Raw genomic sequence first — 27,800 nt, forward strand, 5'->3', positions numbered from 1 at the left:
TGGATCTATTTTCTCTCTTGGACGCCGCTAGGCTTACTCTCATCCTCAGCGTCTGGGTCCGGGCTCCGCTCGGGGCGGCCCGCTCCTTGCTCCTGGGGGAGAGGGGACCCACGAGCCCACTCCTCACCCTCGAATACCCACAACCACTTGACCACTCACTCATCGAGCAGCTCGAGCCCTCTCCCCCATGCCAATCCTTCCACCCCAACCTCAGCATCTCAGTTACAGAGCAGAGGTAATAATGGTCCCTATCTCAGGAGTTAATGCGATGCGAATTGTTCTGAGGAGGACCTCGGGCACAGAAACAGCACAATAAAAGTCAGGGATCGTCAGGGCCATTTCGATGCCCGTCCCCCAGGAGAAAGCCCCAGAGCGCAACCCGTTTCCTCGGCAGATCCACCCCCGCCCACTCCAGCCGGGCAGAGCCGAGCCCTGCAGTCTTACCGGCTCGACGTCTCCTCTCTGCCTCCTCCGCGCCCCCAGGGGCCCCGGGCACCGATAAATCTTTCCCAGCACCTTGCATTGTTACAGAGAGTTGCCCTTGCGCGTCTGACCGGTCCTCCGCCCCGGCTGGAGTCCGTCAAATTCAGAATCCCTGCTTTGCTAGTCTCGGAACCCCCAGCCCCTGGCACAGTGCCTGGTACTTGGAGGGCGCGCAATAAATGTTTGCAAAATCGAATTCTGTGTTTAGCAAGCGTCCATCCCCCCTCCCCAGCACATGGGGCGGGGGTGGGTATGTGCAGGCGTTGGGGGCGGAGGAGAGGCTGGCTGTTGACCGGGTTGGGGACATAGACAGGGGTCTCCCCGGGGCTCGATGGGAGGACGCTGAGGTCGCGGGGTGTGTGCGTGGGGGAGTACTACGCAGGAGAGTGGAGCCTGGGCCCTCTGAGGGTTGGCTGTGCCAGACGCCGCGGGCGCCCTCCGCTCCTCCCCCTCCTCCCCGCGCCCCCTTCCCCCTCCTCCCCGCGCCCCCTTCCCCCTCCTCCCCGCGCCTCTCCTCCTCCCGCTCCGCCACCCCCGCCCGCGCGGCCGCGGCAGGGAGGGGCCGGGGAGGCGGAGCCAGCGGCAGCCGAAGCTCCCGGCCCCCGCGCGCCTCCCGGACTGGAGCTGAGATCCCGGCGCGCCCAGGTAGGACCCCGCGCGGGGGACCGACCACGGACCCGGAGCTGCGGCGGGAGGGGCTCGGCGGGCGGGAAGGATGCGCCGAGACCCGCCCCTCGTGCACACGCAGCGTTGCGGCCCAGGGAGCTCCCCGCTCGGTTGGGGGGCGCTCCGTCCCCGCCCCTCGGCCCCGGGCCTTCTTCCCCGCACCCACCCCCTCCCCTGCGTGCCCCGTTCCTTTCCCGCTGCTCCGCATCCTCCGAGACCGCCCATGGCTTCCCCCAGGTCTCGCCTCGCCTTTGCCCAGCCGCGCTCCTTGTTGGTCCCACAGGTTCCTTCTCAGAGCCAGCTGGAGTCTGTGCTTGGCTGCTTAGGGGAGTGGGGGGCACAGCTAGAAGGAGCCGGAGGGTGAGTCTGGCGTAGGGGGGCGGGGCGGTGGCTGGAGGGCCGGGTACCATTCTTTTGCATCCTGGTGTCCGTGGGGCTCAGGCACTGGCGGGCGCAGTGGGGCTGGCTCCATGTTTGCAGAATGAATGAATCATTACTCTCCTTATCTGCTTCTGAAGGAGGACTTTTTGAGGACCACGTGCTGCAGAGCACGCTGGGGGGCCTGCCGGGCTAGGGCTCCCCACCGCCGGCATAGTAGACACCCACTCTCATCTCTCTCCACCTCCTCTCTATGCTCTATTTTGAGCCCCAGGCTCCTTTCACCTTGGGGTTTGAGGGTGGTGGGGAAGGAGGGGCTTGTGGGCCCAGCCAGGTACTTGTTGAAGGTGTGACAGGCAAGGGACTCGGGCAAGGCCCCTGAGAAGGTCACAGGGGAGGGAGGCGCTGGGGAGGAGAGCACCCACCATCAGACAGGGGCTACTTCTCACCCCTGAGACCCGCCACCAGAGTATGGATTCTGACCTGCAAGTTACTGAATCCTCCAAGCCTCTGTTTCTTTATCAATCAAATGAGAATATTAGTATCCATTCCTCAGGGCTTTGAGCAGCTTAAGAAAAAATGTCATGAGAAATCACCCAGCACAATACTTGACACATGGGGAGCACTCAGCAAATCTTCATTTTCTTTCCATCTTCTCTGGAAAAAAAAAACCAAAAACAAAAACCAAAAAACCAAGCAGAGATTTATATGTTCCCATCCCCTCGGTCCCCGCGTTGGTCCTGGACAGACACAGTACCTATGTAATCACTGTTGAATGAATATGCTTGATGGAGTTTCACGCTGTGCCCCCCCCCCCCTTTCCTCCTAGAATCCACAGGCAGAGCTCCAGATCTGACCAGCACAGACATGCCGGTGCTGTCTGAGGACTCCGGTGAGTGTCTCCCAGGGCACTGGGCCTGTCACAGCCTTGAGAACAAGAGCCTGCCCGACAGCCCAGGGCAGCCAAGAAAGCAGCTGCTGCTCGTATGGGCTCTGAGCCTCGGGAATGAGAGCCTGGGGAGAAAATGTGCAAAGACAGGGCTAAAGTGTAGTTGGAGGGGTTGCACGGGGCAGGAAGTATCCATTGCATTGGGTCTACTTTATTTTTTTTTAACCCTCATTTTTTTTTTTTTTTTACACTCTCCTCAGGCTTGCATGAAACCCTGGCGCTGCTGACCTCTCAGCTCAGACCTGACTCCAACCACAAGGAAGAGATGGGCTTCCTGAGGGATGTTTTCAGTGAAAAAAGCCTCAGTTATTTAATGAAGGTAAAGTCCTCCCCCTGCCCTGGGAAGGTGGTCACTAGCCCACCGCGCAGGGCTTCTTTCTGCTGCTCCATAGAGAGGAAGGGCCGCGTGTGTGGGGTCCAGGGTAAGCCCGGGCAGCTGGCTTGGGAGGCCCCACCCTGAGATCAGCTGTCTTTGCAGATTCACGAGAAGCTTCGCTATTACGAGAGGCAAAGTCCAACCCCTGTTCTGCACAGCGCCGTGGCCCTGGCGGAGGATGTAAGGCCCAGGTTTCTCCTTCCGGCCCGAGTGCCCCCCGCCCCCCATCACTCCTCCATCTGACCTGCTTACCTTTGTTTAACCAGGAGTCACTGGGACTCAGGAGCCCCAAGGTGACGAGCATCTTTTTCCTTTCCCCTCCTCCCTGGGCCTCCTAAGAGGCAGGGAGGAACTCGTGAGCCTTGGACAGGGCCAGGGGACATGGTGACGTGGTGACGCCCACTTACCCTGTGTTCCTGAGAAGGTCTATTTCCCCAGCTGTGACATTGAGAGCAGTGCCCAAACGATTGAGGACTGGTGACAAGAACAGGTCACTCGTGCCCATTGCATCTGTGCTTTGGGCAGGCGCGATGTGAGGTCCCGGGTGCAGTGCGTCCCCCTTACTGGCTCAGGCTTCTTATCTTTTCAAGGAATCTTTCCCCGTTTCTGACGAACCTGTCCTCCGTGTTGCGTGGTCGGTAAAGCTGTCCTGGTTGATTACTAAGGCCGACTTCCGAATAAACTCACATAACCCCGGGAGATGGCTTAGCGAGGGCTGGAGGCAGATCCCAAGCCCTTTCTTGGCTGTGAAATGCCTTTAGAAGGATGTTAGGTTGCCAGGCTCCCAGGCTCAGCATTGCCTCTGCTACTAGCTCTGTGACCTTCAACAAGTCACTCACCCTCTCTGAGCCCCAGTTTCCTCATCTAGAAAATATGGCGAGGGCGCAGACAATAGAGCCACATAAGCCCAGGTTCAAGTCCTGGCTGTGCCAGCTTTGCGACCTTGAGTGAGAGAGTTAATCTTTCTCATTTACTTCTCATCTGTGAAACAGCAAAATACTAGGACCCGCTGCATCTAGTTCACTGTGAGAGTTAAGTGAGAAGGTCCGTATAAGGCCAACAGCATCCAGGGAGGGCTTCGCGCGCATGAGCCCCCATTAGCATTAGCCTGTCAAGCCTTCTGATCCCCAGCATGATTTCCCGGGGAGCATCAGTCCTGGGGTGGCAGAGGGTCTGATGGCCCCCTGGTGCTGTCGTAGTGGCTGGGAGGGCCTTTGGGTCTGAGGCCGAGTCTCCCCGTCCCCCCCAGCCCCCACCCCGCCCGGCGACTCCCAGCAGGCTTGAAGCATCCACAGCCGTCTGTGTCCTCTCGCTCCTTCCCCTCCAGGTGATGGAGGAGCTGCAGGCCGCCTCCGTGCACAGCGATGAGAGGGAGCTGCTCCAGCTGCTGTCCACCCCCCACCTCAGGGTACTCACAGTCCCTGCCACCCACCCATGGATCCTGGGGCGGGGGGGGGGGGCAGGAGGGAGCGCTTGGTCATGAGACTGAGGAAAGGAGACTTCTGAGCGAGGGCTCCCCAGCCCAGCGTCTGGCTGGTTGTCTCTCTGGCATGAGACTCCCTCCCCCACCAAACCACTGCCCTGCCAGGTACCCCCCGACCCCTGGGAGCTCTGGGGCCAGCCCTTCTTTTTTTCTGGCTTTCCTGACAGGCCATGCTCATGGTACACGACACTGTCGCCCAGAAGAATTTCGACCCCGTTCTGCCCCCTCTGCCCGATCATATCGCTGAGGATTTTGACGAAGAATCAGTGAAGATTGTCCGTCTGGTGAAAAACAAGGAACCTCTGGTATGTGGCCCCCCTCCTCTCTTTCCCACCCTCTTCCTCTTTCCCACCCCCACCACCCACCCAGACAGGTGGGAAGGGACCCTGCCAGAGTCTTCGGTGTGAGTGATGCCCTGACGAAGCTGCCACTCGTGCCTGTGACATGTTTGTGTGCACAGTACCCTTCCTTCCTCCCTCTGCCATGACCAGGTTCCCTTGTGCAGTAAAGAACCTGCACAGCCGTGCAGGGCAGCCCTTACCACTATGCTCTGAACCCAACTATGGTCCACGGGGCAAACTCCGCCCCCTGCAGGTGTTGGTGAATAAAGTTCCATGGGTGCTTGGCCATCTCGTTCATTTATAGATTGTCTGCGGCTGCCTTTATCCAGCCACAGCAGACTCAGCGGAAACTCTGTTGCCCGCAAAGCCTAAGATATTTACATTTGGCCCTTTCCAGAAAAAGTTGGCCAACCTTGTCCTGAATTCTGAGGAAGCCCAGGGCAGCAGCTATTCTTCTCCCCAGCTGACAGATTGTTATCATTTTGGTCCTGGTTCAGCATTCATTGGCCGAGCAAAGGGACAGTGTTGTTTATTTGATGGAGGGAAGTAGCAGCAGTCCAGAGAACTGGGGGTTGCCCTGGAGAACACCGCAGCTGGCCCTCTTGATTGTCAACTTTCGCCAAGTTGACCTCAGATGAGCTGCTTCTGCAAACAGACTGTGATTCTCCTCTGCCTGTCTCCTTACCCTCAAAATGGGGCAAACATCCGCTTGGCAAACAGACCATGACGCCTCCTATGTGCCAGGCCCTGTGTTGGGTGCGGGTGGCTCAGAGATGATTAAGACTTCATCATGGGAGTTCCCATTGTGGCTCAGTGGGTAATGAACCCGGCTGGTATCCATGAGGATGGGGTTGGATCCCTGGCCTCGCTCAGTGGGTTAAGGATCTGGTGTTGCTGTGAGCTGAGGTGTGGGGTTAGTAAGTTGCAGACACAGCTCAGATCCCGACTTGCTGTGGCCGTGGCGTAGGCCTCAGCTGCAGCTCCGGTTCCACCCCTAGCCTGGGAACTTCCATACGCTGCAGGTGTGGCCCTAAAAAGCAAAAAAGAAGAAGACTTAGTCCTTGCCCTCTGGGAGTTCATAGGAGGTAGTGACCAGGGGTTTCCTAGAAGGGGTGATGCCCCTGATGAATTCTGAGAAAGAATAGGAGTTTTCTAGAAGGAAGAGAGTGGGCATTTTACCAGTAGAACTGCATGAGCAAAGCCATGGGAAGGTCAACTTGGCCTGAATGTTCAGGGAACTTGGCAGGTAGGAGGGAAGGTGTGACAGAGGCGAGGCCAGAGCAGCGGGGGAGCGTAAAGACCCAGATCCCCACACGCGGTTGCTTGGCTGGACCCCGAAGCCAGTGGGGAGCCATTGAAGAGTTTAAAGCAAGAAATAAACCAGTGCCCCATTTGGCTGGGAGTCTGGGGAGGCATCTTGGCTAAGGCCCGGGTGTCCTGCTGAGATGACTGGGTGGGTCACGGGGTCATCATTCGAGGGCGCGGGGGATAAGGATGCGCTTAAGGTCCATTGAATTCAAGAGGCTTGAGGGACGAGCAAGTGGCGATGTCCAGGAGGTGAAGGCCTCTGTGTGCACAGATGCAGACTTGGCAGGTGCCAGCATCCGGGAGGGGTTATGACCATGCCTGGGTAAAGCATGTGCAGAGTGAGACAAGAAGAGGACAGGGGCCAAATCCTGGCCCTTTAATCAACATTTAAAAGGCAGATGGGAGTTCTTTTTGTGGCTCAGCAGGTTACGGATCTGGTATTGTCACTGCGGTGGTGCAGGTGTGATCCCTGGCCCAGGAACTTCCACATGCTGCAGGTGTGGCCAAAAAAAAAAAAAAAAAGATAGAGGAAGACTCAGCAAAGGGGATGAATTGTCACTGAGAAGAACTGGGAGAGAGGTGTCACCAGGGCCCAGGCTAAGAGAGCATTCCAGAAGGAGGGCAGATGGAAGAGCAGAGGAAGAAGACTGAGGATGGTGATAAAACTTCTCTATCATATCGCCTTTGTGATATGATAGAGAAGGCACTGGACTTGGCATCACAGAAGGCCTTACTCCTCACCAGCTGTGTGACCTTGAAGTTGCGTATCTTCTCTGTGCCCCAAGCCCTCATCTCTACAATGAGATGGTGACAGGAGTTCCCCTTGTGGCTCAGGGGTAATGAACCTGGCTGGTATTCATGAGGATTTGGGTTTGATCCCTGGCCCCACCCAGTGGGTTAGGGATCCGGTGTTGCTGTGAGCCATGGTGTAGGTCACAGACTCGGCTCGGATGCTGTGTTGCGTAGGCCAATAGCTGCAGCTCTGATTTGATCCTTAGCCCGGGAACTTCTATATGCTGCATGTGTGGCCCTAAAATGCAAATAAATAAATAAATAAATAGAATGAGATTGTGATTGCATTATTGTGCTTTGTTCAAACTCTAAACTTCTGTGCTGTATTAATTTTTTTGTCCCCACTGGGGGCATGAAGAAGTTCCCGGGCCAGGGATCCAACCTGTGTCAGAGCAGCAACTGGAGCCACTGCAATGACAACAGTGGACCCTTAATCCGCTGTGCTACAAGAGAACTCCTGCACTATACTAATTTGAGATATTGGTTTTCTCTCGTCCTCAGCACTGGAAAAGTGTTCTGCCCGATGGGGTGGCAGAGGGAGGAACAGGGGAGGCTCTGCTGGGTCCTGAGAGGCGGGCTCTGAGGCTCAGGGCTGCTTCTCAGGAGCCTGCCTGCTCTTCTCTGGTGCAGGGGGCCACCATCCGGCGGGACGAGCACTCGGGGGCTGTCGTGGTGGCCAGGATCATGCGAGGGGGCGCAGCAGACCGGAGCGGTGAGTGGCGTCAGGGCTCTGGCCTGGCTGGAGGTGATGGGCAAGGTCCCCAGCCTTCCACCTTCAGCCACGGGTCTCCTTTCCCTCTCCTATCTGCCCACCTCTTTGGGATGTGCTTTGCTTGCTGGGAGTGGGGCTGGAATTTGAAAATAATCTGGAATTTGAAATCTCCTTTGAAAATATCTCAGACATGGAGTACTTTGAGGGTGATGAGAAGGGTGCAGGCATTGGCTTCACCCAGGGACTGGTTAAGCTCGGTGGCTAAATCCTAACTGGGAGGTGGGGACATCCTTCCCGCCCCCCCCCCCCCGCCCCCGCCCCCAGTTGCCTCAGCAAGCCAGTGTTACCGAGGAGAGCGTGTTCGTGGCCCGGCGTGTTTGGGTGGAAGACGGGTTAAGAATCACTGGTGTGCGGAGGAACCTGATTGCGAGAGAAAGCCCCTGGTAGAGGGGAGTGTGGCCCCCAAAGTCTGGGGTCCATTGCAGTGGAGAGTCTGAGACCAGTGCTTCCCAAACATTAACAAGCATAAGAATGGCCCGAGTGTCTTGTTCCAATGCAGATTCTGATTCAGCAGGTGGGCCCAAGACGCTGCAGCCCTTCCCGCCTCCTGGGTGATGCTGCTGCTTCGAAGCCAGTGTCCACATCAAATAGCAAATAGGGCCTGACAGACCAGACACTTGTCATTAAAGCAGAGGCCAACGCGTGTGTGTCTGACACGCTTGATGCCATCGTCTCTAGTGCCCTCATGTTTCTTGTAAAACTTGAGAAGGACATTCTTGGAGGTATGTCGGTTCACCCAGGAAGGTGAAGAGTTAATGCTCCTTTTAAAGATGCAGAGGTTGCAGCAGAAAGAACACGGTCTTCCTACGGCAAAGTAACTGCATTTGCGCGCTGGCTCTATTATTTCTTAGCAGTGTGGCCTTGGGCGAGCTGCCTGGTTTTTCTGGATCTCAGCTGCCAGTTTGTAAACTGGGGATTTTAGCAGGTGGTCCTGAGGCTGTAAGGCCAGGTGAGGCATCTGGCACGCCGTGGGGACCCAGTTCACCCCAGTCCTATCCATCTTCTTGAAACCTTGAGTCTCCCCTGCAGGTACTGGCTCTGCTCCAGGGGCCGCAGCCCCCTTCCCGAGCTGACCATGACCATTGGCCCCTGTGTCTCCTAGGCCTGGTCCACGTTGGAGATGAGCTCCGGGAGGTGAACGGGGTCACAGTCCTCCACAAGCGGCCCGATGAGATTAGCCAGATTCTGGTACGTGCTTCATGGGTGCTGCAGGGTTCAGTGGTTCTTTGGAGACCCAAAGCGGGGCGCTTCCTGGGGCCAGGGCCCCAGATCTGGCCCAGTCTCCACAGGCAAAGTGGCCTCACCATGTGCCCAGCATGCGGGGAGGCGGGGGCAGGGGGAGCAGAGCACCCAAACCACCTGCCTCTCCGAGCCCCCTCTTCAGCACAGCCAGCCTCCCCACCCCCAGCCTTCTTTCCCAAGGACCCTTCTAGAAGAACCTCTCCAAAGGCTCCCCTCTTCTAAAAGGCCGAGGAATATCCAGTAAGAGACTGTAGCCCAGGGAGGCCTGAGAGCAGGGGCCTCGGGGTCAGCTGGTCCTGGGTTTGAATCTTGCCTCCATCACTTTTGACCTGTGCAGCCTTGGACAAGGCATCGCATCAGTCTGAGTTTCAGCCTCCTTTCCTGTGCAGTAGGGGGTGGGCATGGGTTCTCCCTCAGGGCGTGGTTATCATTAGGTTGTGAGCATTGGGCAGAGGGTAGAACCCTTCATCATTGCCGGGTGTGTGGCTGGTTCCTAGAAGATCAAATGTGGGGGCAGAAGCAACCTTTTGGGTCCAGTCTGGGAGTTAAGGCAAAACCAATTATAAAAAGCCCCAGTCCTAGTTCTGTTCTCTTCATCCTCGGCATCCTCTCCCGATGTGACACTCTTTGCTAACCTCTGATGGTTTAGGGGGTGGGGCGGGGAGAGGCAGAAACGGGTTGAGATCTGAAGCTGGGAGGCCCAGCTCTTTAAGGCCCCCACAGCTGGGGGCCCTGGTTGCCACCTCCTGGCCCCCCCTCGCCTTTTCCTGGTTCTGGGCACCGACCTTCTTGCGATCCAGAGCGATGCAGGAACAGCGCTGGGCGGGCTGGGTTCTCATGCGCTGTTTTCTTCCTCACGCCCCCTCCCCACGTGGGGTGCAGGGTCTCTGTCGGGTAGAGGGGAGGGGAACCCCTGGAAAGGTAGGAGCGGCCTGAGATTGGGGAACATGCAAGCAAAGAGGGAAGTACGGATTAGGAAGCAGCCCCAAATCGGGCAGGAAGGAGGAATAGGAAACTGAATGAGGTGATCAAAATCACCCGAGAGGAGTTCCTGTCGTGGCACAGTGGTTAACGAATCTGACTAGGAACCATGAGGTTTCGGGTTCGGTCCCTGCCCTTGCTCAGTGGGTTAACGATCCAGCGTTGCCGTGAGCTCTGGCGTAGGCCAGTGGCTGCAGCTCCGATTCCACCCCTAGCCTAGGAACTTCCGTGTGCCGCTGGAGCGGCCCAAGAAATAGCTAAAAAAAAAAAAAAAAAAAAAAAAAAGACAAAATCACCCGAGAGAAGAGCAAGAAGGGCACCCCTTTGGGGGCAACAGAGGTCACAGGGACGAAGGGCTGTATTCAGCGCATGCATTGTCCTTGGGTTCTCATTAAAAATCTTCTGTCCCTCTGTCCCCTGCAAATGCATTAATCAGTTCAGCCGAGGGCCGCTGTAGAAGGCTTGGTCGTGGGGGACCCGGTGTGTCTGACTTTCCTTTCCAGACCTGGGAAGTGAGACGTGAGGTCGTGGCGGGCGGGCGGGGCCAGGTAGATGATCCGGCTGTGCCCGCTCTCTCCTTTCAGGCCCAGTCCCAGGGATCCATCACCCTGAAAATCATCCCAGCCACCCAAGAGGAGGACCGCTTGAAGGACAGCAAGGTTATGGGGGAGCTGGAGGTGGGCGGAGGGGGGAGCGGGGGTTGGGGGGGAGCTGTCATCCGGGAGGAGATCACCCGTCTGGTCCTGAGAGTGTGTGCTCAGTGGAGAACTGTAATTCAGTCACAAAGTGATTCATTTGTTTGTACCCAGCCTCTTCTAAACAGGACTAGATGTAGCTTGCTAATAAAAAAGACAAGGTTCTTTTCATTGGAGTAGAAAATCAGGGCCGTGAAGAGGAGGAGCAGGTACCAAATGTTCTGGCTTTTGGGGCCAATTAAGTAACTGCCATCTGTTTAATTGTTTGGTGAGCCTACCTTCGGTGGGCACCTCCTCTGTGCCCGGCGCTCTGCCAGGTGTTGATAGAGGCGTTGGAAGTGAGGCTTGAGGAAGGTCGAGATGAGAAGGACTTCCCTGGTGGAGAGGGGATGGAAGGGTGTGTGGGCAGAGGGGTCTGCATGCCAGCGGCTCAAAGCCATGGATTGGTATCCGGGGTCCATGAGAAGGCGCACGGCAGCGGGCTCCAGGGGGACGGTGGCGGGTGTGCTGGGACATGGGTTAAGGCTCTCTTCTGAATGGCCTTAAATCCTTTGTTAAGGGTTTTGGCATCCTCTCTGCTTAGTTTGGGCTCTCAGAAGCCCACCATGATACAGGGATTCAAGAGGAAATAGTTTATTTGGAGGTGACCCCAGGAAACATCAGTAGAGGAATGGGGGGGGGAGTAGCCATTGCAATGAAGGGTGTGTCCCCAGCAAAGTCCCACCGTGGGAGCCAGAGCTTCATCCAGCTCCAGAATCCCCTATAGACCACGCCTCTGTCATCCCACCCCAAAGCTCTCTCTCCCTGGAGAGCAGGGTAGTCTGGACTCTGGCTCTCTCCAGGTTGCACCCCGGGGATTAATTCCCAGTAATCTCTGCCTGCTGGATGGACGGAGAGCAGATCCGAGTGGCTGAAGAAAGCCTCTAGGGAGCCAGCCTGGGGTGCCCTGAAAAGATAAGGCCCAGGAGATCTGGGCGGGCACCCCACAGGCCAGGTTACAACCTCAGAGGCAGTGAAGCTCTTAAAGGTGTTTTTTTTTTTGTTTTTTGTTTTGGCTATGCCCATGGCATGTGGAAGTTTCTGGGCCGGGGGTTGAACCTGAGCCACAGCAGTGATCAGAGCTGCAGCAGTAATAACACCAGATCCTTAACCCACTGTGCCACAAGGGAACTCCTATTTTGTTTTGGTTGGGTTGGGTTGGGCTTGTCTTTTTAGGGCTGTACCTATGGCACATGGAAGTTCCCAGGCTAGGGGCTGAATCAGAGCTACAGCTGCAGGCCTGCGCCACAGCCACAGCCACTCGGGATCTGAGCCTCGTCTGTGACCTACACCACAGCTCATGGCAATGCCGGATCCTTAACCCACTGTGCAAGGCCAGCGATCTAACCTGCATCCTCATGGATACTAGTCAGGTTCTTTACTGCTGAGCCACAATGGGAACTCTTTTTTTTTTTTTTTTTTTTTTAAGAGGGATGCGATGCAGCCGTATTTTGTCTTAGAAAGCTCCCTGGGCTGTGGGTGGAGGGGAGTGCGGTGGGGAGAGACGGGGAGCTGGGGCATCTGGTAGGAGTCTATTGAGACTGGGTGAGAGGTTGTTAAGCCCTGAGCTGAAGTGGTGGGAGGGAGGATGGAAGAGGGCCTTCCTTTGATTTCACAATAAATTTGGATCTGAATTCTCTGGCGGCCAAGGTCAAAAGGAGAACATAACCGAGTTCCCATTGTGGCTCAGCTGTTAAAACAAACCTGACTAGCATCCATGAGGATATGGGTTCGATCCCTGACCGCTCTCAGTGGGTTAAGGATCTGGCATTGTGGTGAGCTTTGGTGTAGGTCACAGATGCGGCTCCAATCCCAGGTTGCTATGGCTGTGGTGTAGGCCAGCAGCCACAGCTCCAATTGGACTCCTAGCCTGGGAACCTCCATTTGCCATGAGTGCAGCCCTAAAAGACAAAAAAAAAAAAAAAAGAGAGAACTTAATGAATTATATACTTTTCATCAGTGGATGGCAGGAAGCATGTCAATTTTTTAAGAAAGCTAATTTTTGTCTTTTTGCCTTTTCTAGGGCCATACCTGTGGCATACGGAGGTTCTCAGGCTAAGGGTCAAATCAGAGCTGTAGCCACCGGCCTACGCCACAGCCACAGCAACACCAGGTCTGAGCCGCATCTGTGACCTCCACCACAGCTCACGGCAACGCCGGATCCTTAACCCACTGAGCGAGGCCAGGGATCCAACCCGAAACCTCATGGTTCCTAGTCGGGTTCGTTAACCACTGCGCCACGACGGGAATATTTCTTCAATATTTCTTCCTGAGCTAGATGCTTGATCAGGGCTGGGTGCCTGGGACCCTGGTAACGTCTGTGGCTGAATGAGGGTATCTGTTCTTGTAACGTATGGCCAGAAAGTTCTTTCTCTTGTTTAATGGAATTTTTCCTTCTTGGCACATGAAGGAATGTGAATTGGATTTGTCTAAGGAGATCCTCTGGCCTCCCCTGCCCCCCATTTGCTATTAAAGTAATTGGACCCTAATGGTCTGGAAGTAGAAATAAATAAAATAAATTCATGCCACCGAATTACAGAGGAGAACAAAGAAGCGTGGCAGAATGCCGTGTCCTATCATCTTCTCTGGAGGGATGACTTCGGGGTAGAGGGGAGAGCTGGGGGTTGCCAGGTGTATGAGAGACGAGGCAGGACTGAGCTGTCCAAGATGCGGATGTCAGTTACCCTCCGGAAAAGTGATGGTGAGGAATCGGTCGGTAACAGTAGTTTCCTTGATATTTGTGTTCTCAGGATAACGTCTAGATGACTTATTTAATGGATGGCTGCTGACACCATCAGGGGCAGTTAGCATATCGGAAATAACGTTTGAGTTATAAATCATGCTTGCCTTTACTTTTTGTTTGGACTTGTAGTTGCTTTGTGTCTGCTAAGAGGCTGTTACAAGGACAGCAGATCAGGTAAATAAGATGTTTAGGTTGGAAAGGGAAACTCGTAGAGCTCATCTCATCATTTTCTGATTCTTTTTTTTTTTTTTTAGGGCCACACCCACAGCCTGTGGAGGTTCCCAGGCTAGAGGTCGAATCAGAACTATAACTGCTGGCCTACGCTACAGCCACAGCAACGTGGGATCTGAGCCTTATCTGTGATCTACACCGCAACTCACGGCAACGCTGGATCCTTAACCCTCTGAGCGAGGCCAGGGATCAAACCTGCATCCTCATGGATACTAGTCAGATTCATTTCTGCTGCACCACCACGGGAACTCCTATTTTCTGATTTTTGATGGATTTCCCAACTGTGATATTCAAAACGGTTGAAGAACAGTTAAGAAAATAGGTGCATTGGGCTTCTGATTAACTTTCTAGGCGTTCTCACTGTTGTATAGCGGGTTAAGGATCCGGCGTTGCTGTAGCGGTGGCGTAGGTTGCAGCTCCGATTCGGGTTCGATCCCTGGCCCAGAAACTTCCATATGCTGTGGGGGTGGACAAGAAAAAAAAAAAAAGAGAGAAACAAAACAAAACAAACTTTCTCTTCTTGAGTCTGCTTGTTCTTCCCCCTGTGAGCGGTGCCTGTCCTTTGGCTGTCCATGTGCCATAGACACGTCTGTGCATCCACGGCACAGGGCCGCCTCACTGATCCCCTTCCCTGCAGGTGTTCATGCGGGCTCTCTTCCACTACGACCCCCGGGAAGACCGGGCCATTCCCTGCCAGGAGGCAGGGCTGCCCTTCCAGCGCAGGCAGGTCCTGGAGGTGGTGAGCCAGGATGACCCCACGTGGTGGCAAGCCAAGCGAGTGGGGGACACCAACCTTCGAGCTGGCCTCATCCCCTCCAAGCAGTTCCAGGAAAGGTGGGTCTGGGGCGTGTTGTGACGAGGGGCGGTGCTGGGGTGGCCAGAGGCCTAAGAACATGGCAGAGTCCCAAATCTTCCCCAGCACAGCCGGCACCCAGGGGGCGGGTCACTGAGCTCCGTACCAATTGTGCTTGTGTTGGCTCTTTTTTCTGCCATCACCGCTGGTGATGGCTGTTGGAGAGTCAATAAATGTATGGAAATCTATGTTACTAAATTACCGTCTATTTTAGAATGCCTGCTTGGGGCAAGTTGAGAAATAAAATCTAAAAATATAGACGAGGAGGAGGAAGAGAAGAAAAATTACCCAAAGTCTCATTACTATCTAAACAATGTAATTTCTTTCCTTCCTGCCGTGCCTATAGAATTTGAGGTCTTTTTTTTTTTTTTAAGGGTTGCACCCGTGGCATATGGAAGTTCCCAGACCAGGGGTCAAATTGGAGCTGTAAGTCGCTGGCCTACACCACAGCCACAGCAACCCCAGATCCAAGGCAGGTCTGTGACCTTCACCATAGCTCACGGCAGTGCCGGACCCTGACGCACTGAGCGAGGCCAGGGATCGAACCTGCGTTCTCATGGATACTAGTCAGATTCGTTTCTGCTGAGCCAGGACGGGAACTCCTGACGTGAGCATTTCCTACGTTATTACCTGTTCTTTTATCGTGTGGTTTTTAAGGAGCTGTAGTTTTCATTCACAGGCAGGGACTATGGTTTCTGCCCTGGAAGAGCTGACCGTTTAGGGGGAAGGTCACCCACGGTTCAGACGAACTTTATGTAAACGGGCATGAGGGAGGAGGACTCCGGGCTCTGCAGGGTCCTGGCAGGAAGATTGGCCATTATCCAGGGGCAGATGGAAGGGTCTGGAAGGGTCATACCTAAGTGACTTTGCGTTTTCCCTGTGGCTGTACTGTGATGCTCTCTCCAGCGTTTCACTGCTGCAAGGTCACCGTCATTATCTTGCACATAGACTGTTCTTCATGTTTCCAACTGTTTCGTTAGGACAGATTTCCAAAAGTTTCAATCTTGGGTCAGAGGGTGTGGCACTTAGCCTGCAAATACCTCTCCTGAGGTCTGTAGCCCTCCTTGAGCTTTGGGGGTGTGGAATGATGCTGAACAGACCTCAGGTGCATCCGTCTCGGTGGCCCTCCTGGAGTGGCCCCCAGACCAGGTGCTTCAGCATCCCCCCCCCCGGGAACTTGTTAGACAGGCCAGTCCCTGGGCCCCGCCCCAGACCTGCAGAATCGGAAACTCAAGAGGGCGGACTCTGAGCTCAGTGTTCTGACAGATATTCCAGTTGATTCTGCAGGGCTGAAGCTTGAGAACTGCAGCTCTGTTTCTTCAGAGGGGCCTCAGACCCATCTGCATCTTTGGTTTCACAGGTCTTGGGAGAAGCCTCTTCAGTTGCTTTTAACTGTGGGAATCTAGACACCCCAAGAGCCCTGGGCATCTTCTCGGCTCAGAGACAGGCCTTGGCGGCCGCTTCTCCCCCAAGGGCCACATTCGATAATGTGCTGGGGGAAGGCCGTTCAGTTAGGGTCACTTCCACCCTCGGCTTCTGCTGTCTTCCATCTTCCTCAGAGATGGGGAGGCCAGTGGGGATGGAGAAGGGGCCTCCTTTCCCTGAGATTCAGCCCTGGATGGGGAAGCAACGACCAACTGCTGACCACGGGCAACGGGCTGTACCCCTGTGTGTGCCCATCTTGGGCTGCCAAGCTTCTCCCAGAGCAAGAAACTCAGTTTCTTCCTCGAGCCAGTGAGCACCCGTGAAAAGGTGCCTCTTCACTGGACTCAGTGTGAAGCAAGGAGGTCCTTGGAGAGCCAGGCCGAACCCACCTGTGGGATCCAGGCCTGTTTCCCCGCGTTTTCCAGAAGGTTCCCCCTAAACGGCAGTCTCATCCAGCTCACAGGCCCTCCCATTCCCTTGTGTCCCCACAGGCGACTAAGCTACTGGAGAGCCACGGGCACCCTGCCGAGCCCCCAAAGCCTCAAGAAGCCGCCCTGTGAGTGGACCGGAAGGATGGCCCTTCGGGAAGGCAGTTCAGGGCGGGCTGGGGTTAGGACTTGGGGGTCCTCGTGTGGGTAAGAAGCGGGCACTGGGCCAGAGGGGGCATCGGGGTGTCGTCTGAGCTCACAGGCCCCTTGAGGACGGGGAGCAGGTTGGGGGACATATTCTCTGGAGAGGAGCTACTGTATTGGGGGCCTGTAGGTGACACTGCAGGGAGGTAACACCTCTCCTGAAATTGTTGCAGATCGAGCGTGTGGGTCGTGTGTGTCTGTGGGTCTGTGTCTTGGAGCGACTTCACAGCTTTCATTAGATTCCTGCAGGGCTCTCTGACCCTGTCGGTTTAAGAACCGTTGGAGCTCCTGCTGTGGCGCAAAGGGATCGGTGGCCTCTTAGGAGCCTGGGACACAGGTTTGATCCCCAGCCCGGCACAGTGGGTTTGGGATCTGGTGTTGCTGCAGCTGTGGCTTCAGTTGCAACTACGGCTCAGATCTGATCCCTGGCCCGGGAATTCCATATGCCGTGGGCTGGCCAAAAAAGCAAAAAAAAAAAAAAAAAAAAGGAAAAAAAAAATAAAAAAGAACTATTGATGTGGAACCACTCCACCAAGGAATGGAGACTGTGAGTGATCTAAAAAGACCAAGGAAAAAAAAAAAAGACTTCAGATAAACAATGAATAGGTTTTTGGGTTTTTTTCCAAAGGGCCTTACCCTAGGCATATGGAGGTTCCAAGGCTAGGGTTGAATCGGAGGTGTAGCCACTGGCCTACACCACAGTCACAGCAACTCGGGATCTGAGCCGCGTCTGCGACCGTCGCCACAGCTCATGGCAACGCTAGATTCTTAACCCTCTGAGCCCTGGATCAAACCTGCATCCTCATGGATGCTAGTCAGATTTGTTTCCATTGAGCCACAACGGGAACTCCCGAATAGATTTTTAATACAAGTATATCCCATGCAATATTTGGGACATACTTATACTAAAAAATTATTTGTTGTTTCTCTGAAATTCAAATTTAACTGAATGTCCTGTGTTTTATCTGACAGTCCTACTCTGTGTACCTTTTAGAAAACCCATTCACCTGCCGTCTTGCCTTTTCATCATCACAACAGCACTTTGTAGTGATGGAGCCAGGGTATCCCTTTTTCCAAGACAGTTAAACGGAAGCGCATGAGGTCAAGGGAGTGGGGCCGGGCTCAGAATCAGAGCCCCCGGATTAGAGCCCCCTGTGGAGAGCAAGCTTCCCCAGGGTACAGGCTTCCTAGCCTGGGAGGAGGATGGGGGCTCGGAACCAAGCGGGGGGCCCTGGACAATGCCAGGTGACCGAGCACGGCTGGCCCGCAGCCCTGCTCTGTGCCGCTCCATCCTCCGGCATCTGCATTTGCCCAGGCAAGTTTCTGACCCCAGAAGAGAGCAGGTCCTGGTCCCGCTGCAGGCGTCCTTGGAGCCGCTCCTCGGCTGGGCGGCCACCGCCCACGGCCGCCTTTCCAAACTTGCTCTCGAGTCAGAAGGACTGCGGAGTATTGGCCCTGAGGCTGCTCCCACCCATGAGGCGCTGGCTTTCTTTGGGCCACTAATGAGACACACACGGGAAGACTAATTAGACCAAGTTTGGGTTTAATAATGCACCACAGCTCAGATCACAGGTTTGCGGGAGGAAGGAAAGAGGGGACAGATGGAGGGCTCCTGAGGCACACGAGGCTGCGGCTGCCTCTCAGCCGCGGGGCCCCCCGGTTCCCCTCCACTAACGCTGTTCCATCTGTCTTTTGTGCAAACCGCAGATGATCAGCCTTGTGACAAAGGTAGGCCCAGTGTTTGTCCTCCGTGCGCACGGACAGGCCCCTTTTCTGTAGACTGTCTGGGGCGGGGAGGGGCTTGTTTTCCCCTCCGCCACCTCTGGCGTGGCTGTGGCCCTTGGCACCTCGCTCCCTCCGCTGCCAGCTGGACCAGCCTGCGCCTTGAGGCGTGCAGAGCCGGTGGGGATGTGGGCTGGGCCCTTCCTGGACTCTGGCTGGGCTGACCGTGGGCTCCAGCTGGGGAGCAGGCCAGAGACAGAAGGGTAGGGCAGGGCGAGGGATGTCCCCTCCTTCTTCTCCCCGATCCAAACTTGGAGGGGCTGGAACAAGGCCTGCTGGCCCAGGGCCCCCTGCCAGGCCTGGAAAGGCTATTTGTGGCCTAAGCCTGGAGAGCTGGGCAGAACAGAAGAACTTGTCCTGGAGTGACCAGGACATGGCATTTATCCCAAGCCCCCCCAGAGACACCATCCCAGAGGGCTTCTGCCTGGCCGTCCAGGGCCGGGGTACTTCTGGGCTGGGGCGTGCGTCCAGCATGGCTCACTGGCTTCCCTCTCTCTATTTGGTTCCCAGAGACCTGTGACTGTGAGGGCTATTTCAAGGGACACTATGTCGGTAAGTAGGGAGTAGTAGGGGCTATCCCCCGAAGGTCCCCTCCCATCCTGGGTCAGGGGGAGGTGAAGGCAGAGTGACCGAGCCCCAGGGATCCCTCAAGGGCAGCTGAGCCTGTGGGACCCATATTTGCCTTCAGCCTCTTCAGCCGAGCCTGCCAGGCCTGGGGTCCCCCACCCCAACTTCCACCCTGCCACTGGGAGCAGCAGCCTCACAGGAAAGGGACTCGGACCCCTACGTTAACAGCAATTTTATTATCACCATAATCTCTGTGGTAGTTTATTCAGGGTTTCTGCCACCCCCATACAGCAATGGAGCCTTTTACCAATCCCCAGAGTACCTCCACCTCTTTGTTTCGGGTAATCTTTTCACAGGCCTTAAAGAGCTTTTCTTTTAAAGTCTTCATTCTGAAGTAATTTCAAACTTCCTGAAAAGCTGTGAGAATCATGCAAAGAAACTGCAGCTGTTGTTAACACGTTGCCGTATTACCTCTATCACTCCCCTTCTGTATATACACCCCCCCCCATCATGTGAGAGTTAGCTGTGGACATCATGTCCCTTCACCTTTAAATAGCTCAGTCTGGTTCCCTAAGGACAGGGACATTTTCTTTTACACCCCAGGGCTGTTACCGCTTCTGGGAATTTAACGTGCATGCAGTTCTGTTAGCCAGTATACTGTTCATATTAAAGTTTTGCCAGTTGTCCCAGTAATGTCTTTTAGATCCCCTGATCTAGGGTCTGGTCTAGGAGCACACATGCATTTGTAGATTTGTCGTCCCATTTCATGGATAAGGGAACCGAGGTGATGACTCGCCTGAGGTCAGTCACCTGTCAAGTAAAACAGTAGCCTTGAACCCTCATTTTTTGGATGCTAGGTGGTCACCCTTTTGTCATATTACTGTGCATCCTGATCAAGCTCTTCCTGTAGCAAGTATTTGGGAGAGGCCTGTACATCTCAGTCCCACCTCCAGGTCTGACCAGGTAGAGAAAGCCTTTAGAGGGAGATGCTAGGACAAATGCTGCAGTGTCTCTCTTGCCCTTCTGCCCAAGCTGGTCTTCGGAGGAGCTTCCGGCTGGGCCGCAGGGAGAGACTGGGAAGCCCACAGGAAGGAAAGATGTCCTCCGTAGCTGAGCCTCTGGAGCTGCCTACCTATGAGGAGGTGACCAGATACCAGCACCAGCCTGGTGAGCGGCCCCGCCTGGTGGTTCTGATCGGTAGGTGGCGTTTCCAGGAAGTGGGCCGGTTTGCTCCCTGGTGGGGTGGGGAGGGAGCTCAGCAAGGACCCTTCAGCCTTCCCTTTGTGTCCCAGGGTCCCTGGGAGCCCGGCTGCATGAGCTGAAGCAGAAGGTGGTGGCAGAGAACCCACAGCACTTTGGTGTTGCTGTTCCACGTAAGATGACCCGTGTGTGCGGGCGCGCGCGTTTGTGTGTGTGTGCGCGCGCGCGCATCTGCGCATGAATACGTCTTGGAGTCTTGACTTCGTGTATCAATCTTCATCCTTATTTTGAGTCTGAGGGACTGCTAGGCACTGCCTGCTGTAGTGAGATCGAGGGTCCTAGGCCTGATGAGAAGGGACCCATTCTCAGTGGTCCACCAGGACCCTCTGAGGCAGTAACTGGAGGACCACTTGCCCACTTCTGGCCTGGGATGGGAGGTGGGTCTGGAGCACATTGCAGGAAAAGTAGCAACTCAACCCATTAGCAAAGGGTCCCCAGTAGTGGGGAGATTCCAGCCTCCTCTTCCCAATGACTCTGATTCTTCTGGACCCTGCTCCCTGCTTGGGCTTCTGGCAGTGTTGCTTGGCCACTCCCTTGTAGCCGGATCCAGCCTGACAGGGTGGGTACACTCCTGAGTGCAGGGGCAGCCGAGGATGCTGAAATCCAGTGAGCAGAGGTCCTGGTTTTGAATGTGACGAGGAAGAGGAGAGGGTGCCAGGAACTCTCCCAAGAGCTTTTACGTGCAGCGACTTGGCCAGCCTTCCCTGTACCCCTGCACTGAGCATTATCATCATCCAGACTGCAGAGGAAGACACTGAGGCTCAGAGAGGTTAAGTAACGGGTCCAGTGTCACACAGTTGGTAAGTGGTGGAGCCAAGATTCAAACCCAGGCAGGCTGCCCGAGTCACATGGGTAACGAGGCCACACAAGAGCCTCTCCCTGCTGCCTGCTGCTTCCTGTCCTTGGCTGTCCCTTTCCTCTCTGGGACTCGTTCTCTGTCCTCTTTTGCGGAGGGATGCAGGGCGGGCACCTGGTGGCCACGGAGAAGGGATGCTGTGGTGGCAGTAATGGGACTTTTCTAGAGTGTTCTCGGAAAGGCATCTACAAATCCTTTCTTTTACTGTATCACTCCCCTGGGCCTCAGGGCCCATAGCCTGGTCTGTGAGTTGTCAGAATTGTCTTCCAGAGTCTTACCTGACATGACCGGGAAGTGGCAGGGGGTCATGGTGGGGGTGAGAAGGCCAGTTTGGCAGCACACCTGTGAGGGACCAGGGAAGCTTCAGGGGGCCCCAGCCTTCCTGGCCAACAGGACAGACTGAAATAGGACTTTGAGAGGTTGTTCACACATGGTCTTCAGAAACCTCCCAATCCATCCCCTGGAGGAAGGGGTACCTGGAAGCAGGGTACCTACCTGCTTCCAGACACAGCACAGATAGGTGATTCCCCACCCCCCTGCTTTTAGGAACTGGGAAAGTCAGGGAAGACTTCCCAGAGGCAGGGACTTTTGTGCTGGGTTTTGAAGAGTAAATAGGAGTTTTCCAGGCAGAGCAGGAAGAGCTCTCCATACTACCAAGGGAGCAACATGTGCAGCAGGACAAAACTTGGACCCAAAGTAGCAGTGTAAGGGGCTGGGGAGGTTAGCGAGGATGATGTGGGGACATGAAGCTGATTGGGAGGCTGGGTTGATCACGAGGGGCTCGAATACTCATCCGTGGTGTTTCGAATGTAATCAGTAGATGAATGAAAGTTTCAAAGCGAGGGTGTGATCAGGCAAGTGACCCTAGCAGCCCTGCCAGACGTGGGACAAACATATCACACATGAGAGCCTAGTGGATCCCCTGGGTGGCCCCCAAGGGCCAGAAAACACTGTCCTCCGAGCCCCTCCTCTTTTCTTTTGGAATGCTCTGGAAAAAGCTGAGTGTTGCTTCCTCTATGCCCTTGTTTGGTGGAGGACCTGACTTTCCCCAGAGGTGTGCACCTCGATTCTATCATGGAAATCAGAGGAAAAATACTATTTTAAAACTGTGTGAGGGAGTTCCCGTCGTGGCACAGTGGTTAACGAATCCGACTAGGAACCATGAGGTTGCAGGTTCGGTCCCTGCCCTTGCTCAGTGGGTTAACGATACGGTGTTGCCGTGAGCTGTGTTGTAGGTTACAGATGTGGCTCGGATCTTGCGTTGCTGTGGCTCTGGTGTAGGCCAGTGGCTACATCTCCGATTCGACCCCTAGCCTGGGAACCTCCATATGCCGGGGGGGGGGGTGGGGGGGGGTGGGGCAAGAAATAGCAAAAAAAAAAAAAGGCAAAACTTTGTGAGAACCAGCTTCAGCTTTTCGGAAACCTCTAGCCCACAGGGGGACTGTCTGTCTTCGTGTCTCCTTTACTCTCAAAACAAAAAATTTTTTCAGCTACACCCACAGCACGTGGAAGTTCCCAGGGCAGGGATCAAACCTGTTCCACAGCAGTGACATGTGGGATCCTCAAGCCTCTGAGCCACCAGGAAACTCCTCAAAATGAGAAATATCGAATAGAGAATTAAAAGCATTATGAGAGGATCATCAGGGAGTTCCTATTACGGCTCCACAGTAAGGAACCAGACTAATATCCATGAGGATGTAGGTTCAATCCCTGGCCTCACTCAGTGGGTTAAAGGGTCTGGCATTGTCCTGAGCTGTGACAGTCGCAGATGCAGCTTGGATACGGTGTGGCCGTGGCTGTGGTGTAAGCTGGAAGCTATTGCTCCGATTCAACCCCTAGCCTGGGAACCTCCGTATGCCAAGGGTGCGGCACTAAAAAGACAACAGAGCAAAACAGGGTCATCTGAGTTTTTGCTGCCTTGGCTCGCACAAAGAAAAGCTATCAGGGCATAAATACTTAGAGGACTAGGAATGCCTTTGGTGATTCTTTAAAAGCGACAGCATCGATGAGGCAGTTTGGCAGAGTGGTCAAAGGCATGCACTTGGCCTGAGACAGAGAGCGTTCTGTCCTGGCTCTGCTCCCTGCCAGCTGAGAGACAACAGCCCAGCGCTCTTAACCTCTCTGTACCTCCCAGTTTCCTCCCCGGCCAAAAGGGAGGCCTCCTTTGCCTCCATCGCAAAGCGGTGCAAATCAGTGATGTGCCTGCGAAGAGCACTGCGCCGGCCACCCAGGGACCCTCGAAGGGATGTGGTTAGTTTGTACCCAGATCAGCCACGAACTCCTGACGGGAATGAGGGCACAGGCGACTGTGATGGGGCATCTCTGTCCGGCTGTCCTTCTGGCTTTCACAGATACCACCAGGCCCCGGAAGAGCCATGAGAAGGAGGGGGTAGAATATCACTTCATCTCGAAGCAAGCGTTCGAGGCCGACTTGCATCACAACAAGTAGGTTTGCTCCGTGGGCCCGTTGGGCGTCTTGGCGTCGGTCCAGCCTCCCCCTTGAGCTCCGGGATGAAGCGAGGGGGCGGAGGGGGAGGTCGTGGCGGCCGTTCACTTTCTGGGCTGATTTAGGCAAGCCCAGGAACTGAAGGCCTTTTCCCCTGTGGTGGTATTTTAGGTTCCTGGAGCACGGTGAATATAAGGAAAACCTCTATGGAACCAGCCTGGAAGCCATTCAGGTTGTGATGGCCAAAAACAAAGTTTGTTTGGTGGACGTGGAGCCAGATGTGAGTTCCTGGGCCACTTGGACGTTTCCTGTGAACGGAATTTATGAAGTAGTCGGGGTCTAGCGATTTCACAGAACATTCAGTCTCCGTCTAGGAACTGTTTATTCCATAGCACTGGATATTAAAATTTCTTTGGGGGAGTTCCCATTGTGGCTCAGTGAGTTAAGAACCTAACTAGGATCCATGAGGATGCAGGTTCCATCCTTGGCCTCGATTAGCAGGTTAAGGATCTGGCGTTGCTGTGAGCTGTGGTGTAGGTTGCAGATGTGGCTTGGATCTGGCGTTGCTGTGGCTGTGGTGCAGGCTGGCAGCTGCAGCTCCACTTTGACCCCCCAGCCTGGGAACTTCCATATGCCGAAGGTGCAGCCATTAAAAAAAAAAAAAAAAAAAAAAAAGACAAAATTTTCCTTGGGTTTCTGGGATCTGATGAAAGCTTTGGACCCCCAGATGTGCACATCTGTACACAAAAACTGCATTACTTGGAGGGACCCTAGGATAGTGACCTCCACAAGGAGTAAGCCATGCAGTAGGTGGGTGGCTACCCCGACCGGTCCGGGGCTTAGATGTAAACGCACAGGTGGAAGCTGGGTCACCCCCTCCTGGACCAGGACAAGTGAAACCGGTGGCTTAGAGAACTGCTCAGGGAGGTGGCCAGGAAGGAGAGCAGTTTGAAAAAGGGCCGACTTGACCCCGGGAGGTGCTTCAGAAACATTTCCAGTCCTGCGTACGCCACAAGCTTGACGGGGGCTTAACCATCTTTTTAACCTTGTCTTTGAGAAAAACTTCTAAGCTTTGAACTCAGTCTGGGCATTTTTTTCCTCTCTGTAGAAACAGCGCTCCAGTTTTTATGATATAAACTGTAGGCTTTATTTTACAGAAGTTGGCTTGAAACGGATTCCAAAAAGCACACCATGTCCTTAAAGGAAAACCCTCACTAATTTGGACTTACGGGGAGCTGGCAGTGGAGATTAAAAGCCTGAATTTCAGGAGTTCCCGTTGTGGCTCAGTGGTTAATGAACCCAACTCGTATCCATGAGAACATGGGTTTGATCCCTGGCCTCGTTCAGTGGGTTAAGGATCTGGCGTTGCCATGAGCTGTGGTGTAGGTTGCAGACTTGGCTTGGATCCTGAGTTGCCGTGGCTGTGGCGAAGGTTGGCAGCTATAGCTCTGATTCGACCCCTAGCCTCGGAACCTCCATATGCCACGGGTGTGACCCTGAAAAAAACCCAAAAAAGTCTGATTTTCAAAATTTCTTATTTTTAATTTTTTAATGGCTGCACCTGCACCCTACAGAGGTTCCCAGGCCAGGGACTGAATCTGAGCCGCAACTGTGACCTACGCTGCATCTGCGGCAACACCGGATCTTTTAGCCCACTGTGCCAGGCCAGGGATGGAACCCACACCTCTATAGCAACCTGAGCTGCTGCAGTCAGATTCTTAACCCCCTGCGCCACAACAGGAACGCCTCAAATTTTTTTTGAAAAGTGATTTTTATTGGCGGGGGGGGGGGAATGCTGATTATACACAAAGCAGTTTAATACCAGTGTTTCCAAATAGAAGCCCTTACATCTGTAAATAAACGTGCTCATTAACAGGACAGTTTGCATGTTGAAAACCTTCTATGTCTTTCCAGCTTGCTTGGAGTGATCTCTTCGTCTCTTTATTTGCTTAGCAACTCTTTTCTTCTTTGAATATCATAAGGAGGCCTGTGTGATAGCACAAATTTTGCATCAGTGTGGCCCAGATTGATGGTGCTTGACCGCATACACACTGAATCCTGCCGGCTCGTCCATCAGGACTGGGCAAGCTGAGAAGGATAGACAAAGGTTCATCAGAGCCTCTGGGGGGAATGGGCGGGGAGCTCAGAGAGATGACAGCTCTCAGAGCCAAGGCGCTGGGACCTCTTGGAACCTCCATTCTTGGCGAGTGAGCCTTTGGGGCCCCGCCAAGCCCAGCATCATAGTGGAGGGTGGGAAAATGAGCAGGCGGTCCACCCAGCTGAGGTCCCTTGTCACATGACCATACAGTCAGGGCCTCTGCCATTGCAGTTAGGTGATGGAGCACATTGTTACTGAGCATTCAACAAGTAGAGGTCTCAATGAAGTATTTTCAAAGTATATAATATTCCTGAACTTTCTTTCTCAGGCACTGCAACACCTGAGGACCTCAGAGTTTAAACCGTATGTTATATTTGTAAAGCCTGCAATTCAGGAAAAACGGAAGACGCCACCCATGTCCCCAGCTTGTGAGGATGCAGCAGCCCCACTTGTAAGTTTAAAGTTGATCGTTTCCTCTCTGAAGGCCTAAAAGGGCCTGTTAACAGCTGGATACGGGTGCTCGTACCTTCTGCAGAAGGCCAGCTTTCCATCCTGCCTCTTGCCCAGACTCAGATGGTCACGTGATCAGAAAGCTCAAGCTGGAGTTCCCGTTGTGGCTCATCGGGTTAAGAACCCAACTAGTATTCATGAAGATGCAGTTTGATCCCTGGGCTCACTCAGGGGGTTAGGAATCAGGTGTTGCTGCGAGCTGCAATGTAGGTCGCAGGTGCAGCTCAGATCCTGCCTTCCTATGGCTGTGGTGTAGGCTGGCGGCTGCAGCTCTGGATCAACCCCTAGCCTGGGAACTTCATATGACGAGACTGTGGCCCTAGAAAGGAAAAAAAAAAAAAAAAAAGAAGGCTCAGGCTGGGGCAGCTGGAGGTGCCTCTCAGTCCACACGGGGGTGGCTTTGTCTGGGTTCCCCACCCTCCACTCCCTCACATGGGCACCTGCTTGGAAAATAAGGGACTGCCATCTGTCAGGGACCTGATCTGAGTGTGATGAACCACAATAATTTATTGAATTCCTAAGCCAAACCCAGGTAATTTTTCATTGAAACATCAACTTTAGATCCAGCAAGCTAATCCAGGACAGAGGCCAGGGCCAGCATGGGGACTCTTTCCTCTGTTTGGAACCTTGCCCCATACAAAGGTTGTAGGTTTCTTTTTTAAAAAATATTTATTTGTTTGCTTATTTATTTTTTAAAATGTTTGTATTTTTTATTTTATTTTTATTTTTTTTGTCTTTTTCTAGGGCTGCACCCGAAGCACATGGAGGATCCAGGCTAGGGGTCTGATCAGAGCACGGGTTCCGAGCTGTGTCTGTGACCTACCCCACAGCTCACAGCAATGTTGGATCCTTAACCCACTGAGCGAAGCCAGGGATCGAACCTGCAACCTCATGGTTCCTAGTCAGATTTGTTAACCACTGAACCACGACAGGAACTTCAAGATTTTTTAATTTTTATAGCAGCCCCCATGGCATATGGAAGTCCCCAGGCTAGGGGTCGAATTGGAGCTACAGCTGCAGGCCTGCGCCACAGCCACAGCCACATCAGACCCGAGCCGCATGTGTGCCCTGCACCACAGCTCATGGCAATGCCAGATCCTTAACCCACTGAGTGAGGCCAGGGATCGAGCCTGCATCCTCACGGGCACTGTGTCGGGTTCTGAACCTGCTGAGCCTCAACGGGAACTCCATGTAGGTTTCTTGTTTGTTCCCCAACTGCCCCTTTCCTTGCAGGATGCGGAGCAGCAAGAGATGGCCGCTTCCGCTGCCTTCATAGATCAGCATTACGGGCACTGGGTGGATGCCGTGCTGGTGAAGGAGGACCTCCAGACTGCACACAGCCAGCTCAGAGCGCTCTTAGAGAAGCTGAGCAAGGACACTCACTGGGTACCTATTAGTTGGGTCAGGTAACTGCATCCTAGAGCATCCAAGTTGGCGGGGACCTGGAAGACCAGCCGGTCCAGCCTCCCCCTTGTTAACATCAAGGAATCTCCAGTGAAGGAGACAGAATTTTCCATAAACTCCATCAGCAAGAAGAGTATTTGTGGGAAGTCTTGTTTGTCCTTGGTTTTCGTCTGTGGTTTTTCCCTGCACCCCTCCAGAGCAGAAACATGAGTCAAAAGGGGGCTTAGCACGACATAAGACATGTCATTCATTAAAGCATCACAGGCAAGCTGCCCGTGATTCTTTGCACCAAAGTTGAGTAGCCGCTGTCTTTTGGCGGGGGAGTGGTGGTGAATTTATTCAGTACCAATTTCTAGAGGTGTTTGAACTTTATACATGGAGGGACACTTCACTTTTCCAGCTTTGTTGGGCGTGGAGTGGCTTTACCCCAGAGGATTTTCCATGCAATTAAAGCTCCCCTGTCTTCAGGCACTAAAATGTTGATTTCA

At 54.2% G+C, this 27,800-nt stretch overlaps 1 protein-coding gene across 1 annotated transcript; it reads left to right on the forward strand.

Annotated features, from left to right (window-relative positions):
• The first annotated feature begins 1,044 nt into the window (after positions 1 to 1,044).
• Positions 1,045 to 27,580, forward strand: MPP3 (MAGUK p55 scaffold protein 3). Its single transcript, XM_047758636.1, has 20 exons — positions 1,045 to 1,128; positions 1,433 to 1,509; positions 2,357 to 2,419; positions 2,677 to 2,795; positions 2,955 to 3,032; positions 4,180 to 4,260; positions 4,503 to 4,640; positions 7,407 to 7,488; positions 8,651 to 8,736; positions 10,356 to 10,430; positions 14,117 to 14,313; positions 16,249 to 16,313; positions 18,097 to 18,117; positions 18,682 to 18,723; positions 19,771 to 19,935; positions 20,031 to 20,111; positions 23,206 to 23,299; positions 23,472 to 23,580; positions 25,727 to 25,849; positions 27,142 to 27,580. The coding sequence occupies exons 3-20, from the start codon at positions 2,395 to 2,397 to the stop codon at positions 27,316 to 27,318; spliced, it is 1,758 nt and encodes a 585-aa protein (XP_047614592.1). The 5' UTR covers positions 1,045 to 1,128; positions 1,433 to 1,509; positions 2,357 to 2,394; the 3' UTR covers positions 27,319 to 27,580.
• The last annotated feature ends 220 nt before the right edge of the window (positions 27,581 to 27,800 follow it).

This window comes from Phacochoerus africanus, chromosome 14 (genome assembly GCF_016906955.1).
Source record: "Phacochoerus africanus isolate WHEZ1 chromosome 14, ROS_Pafr_v1, whole genome shotgun sequence".
NCBI lineage: Eukaryota > Metazoa > Chordata > Mammalia > Artiodactyla > Suidae > Phacochoerus > Phacochoerus africanus.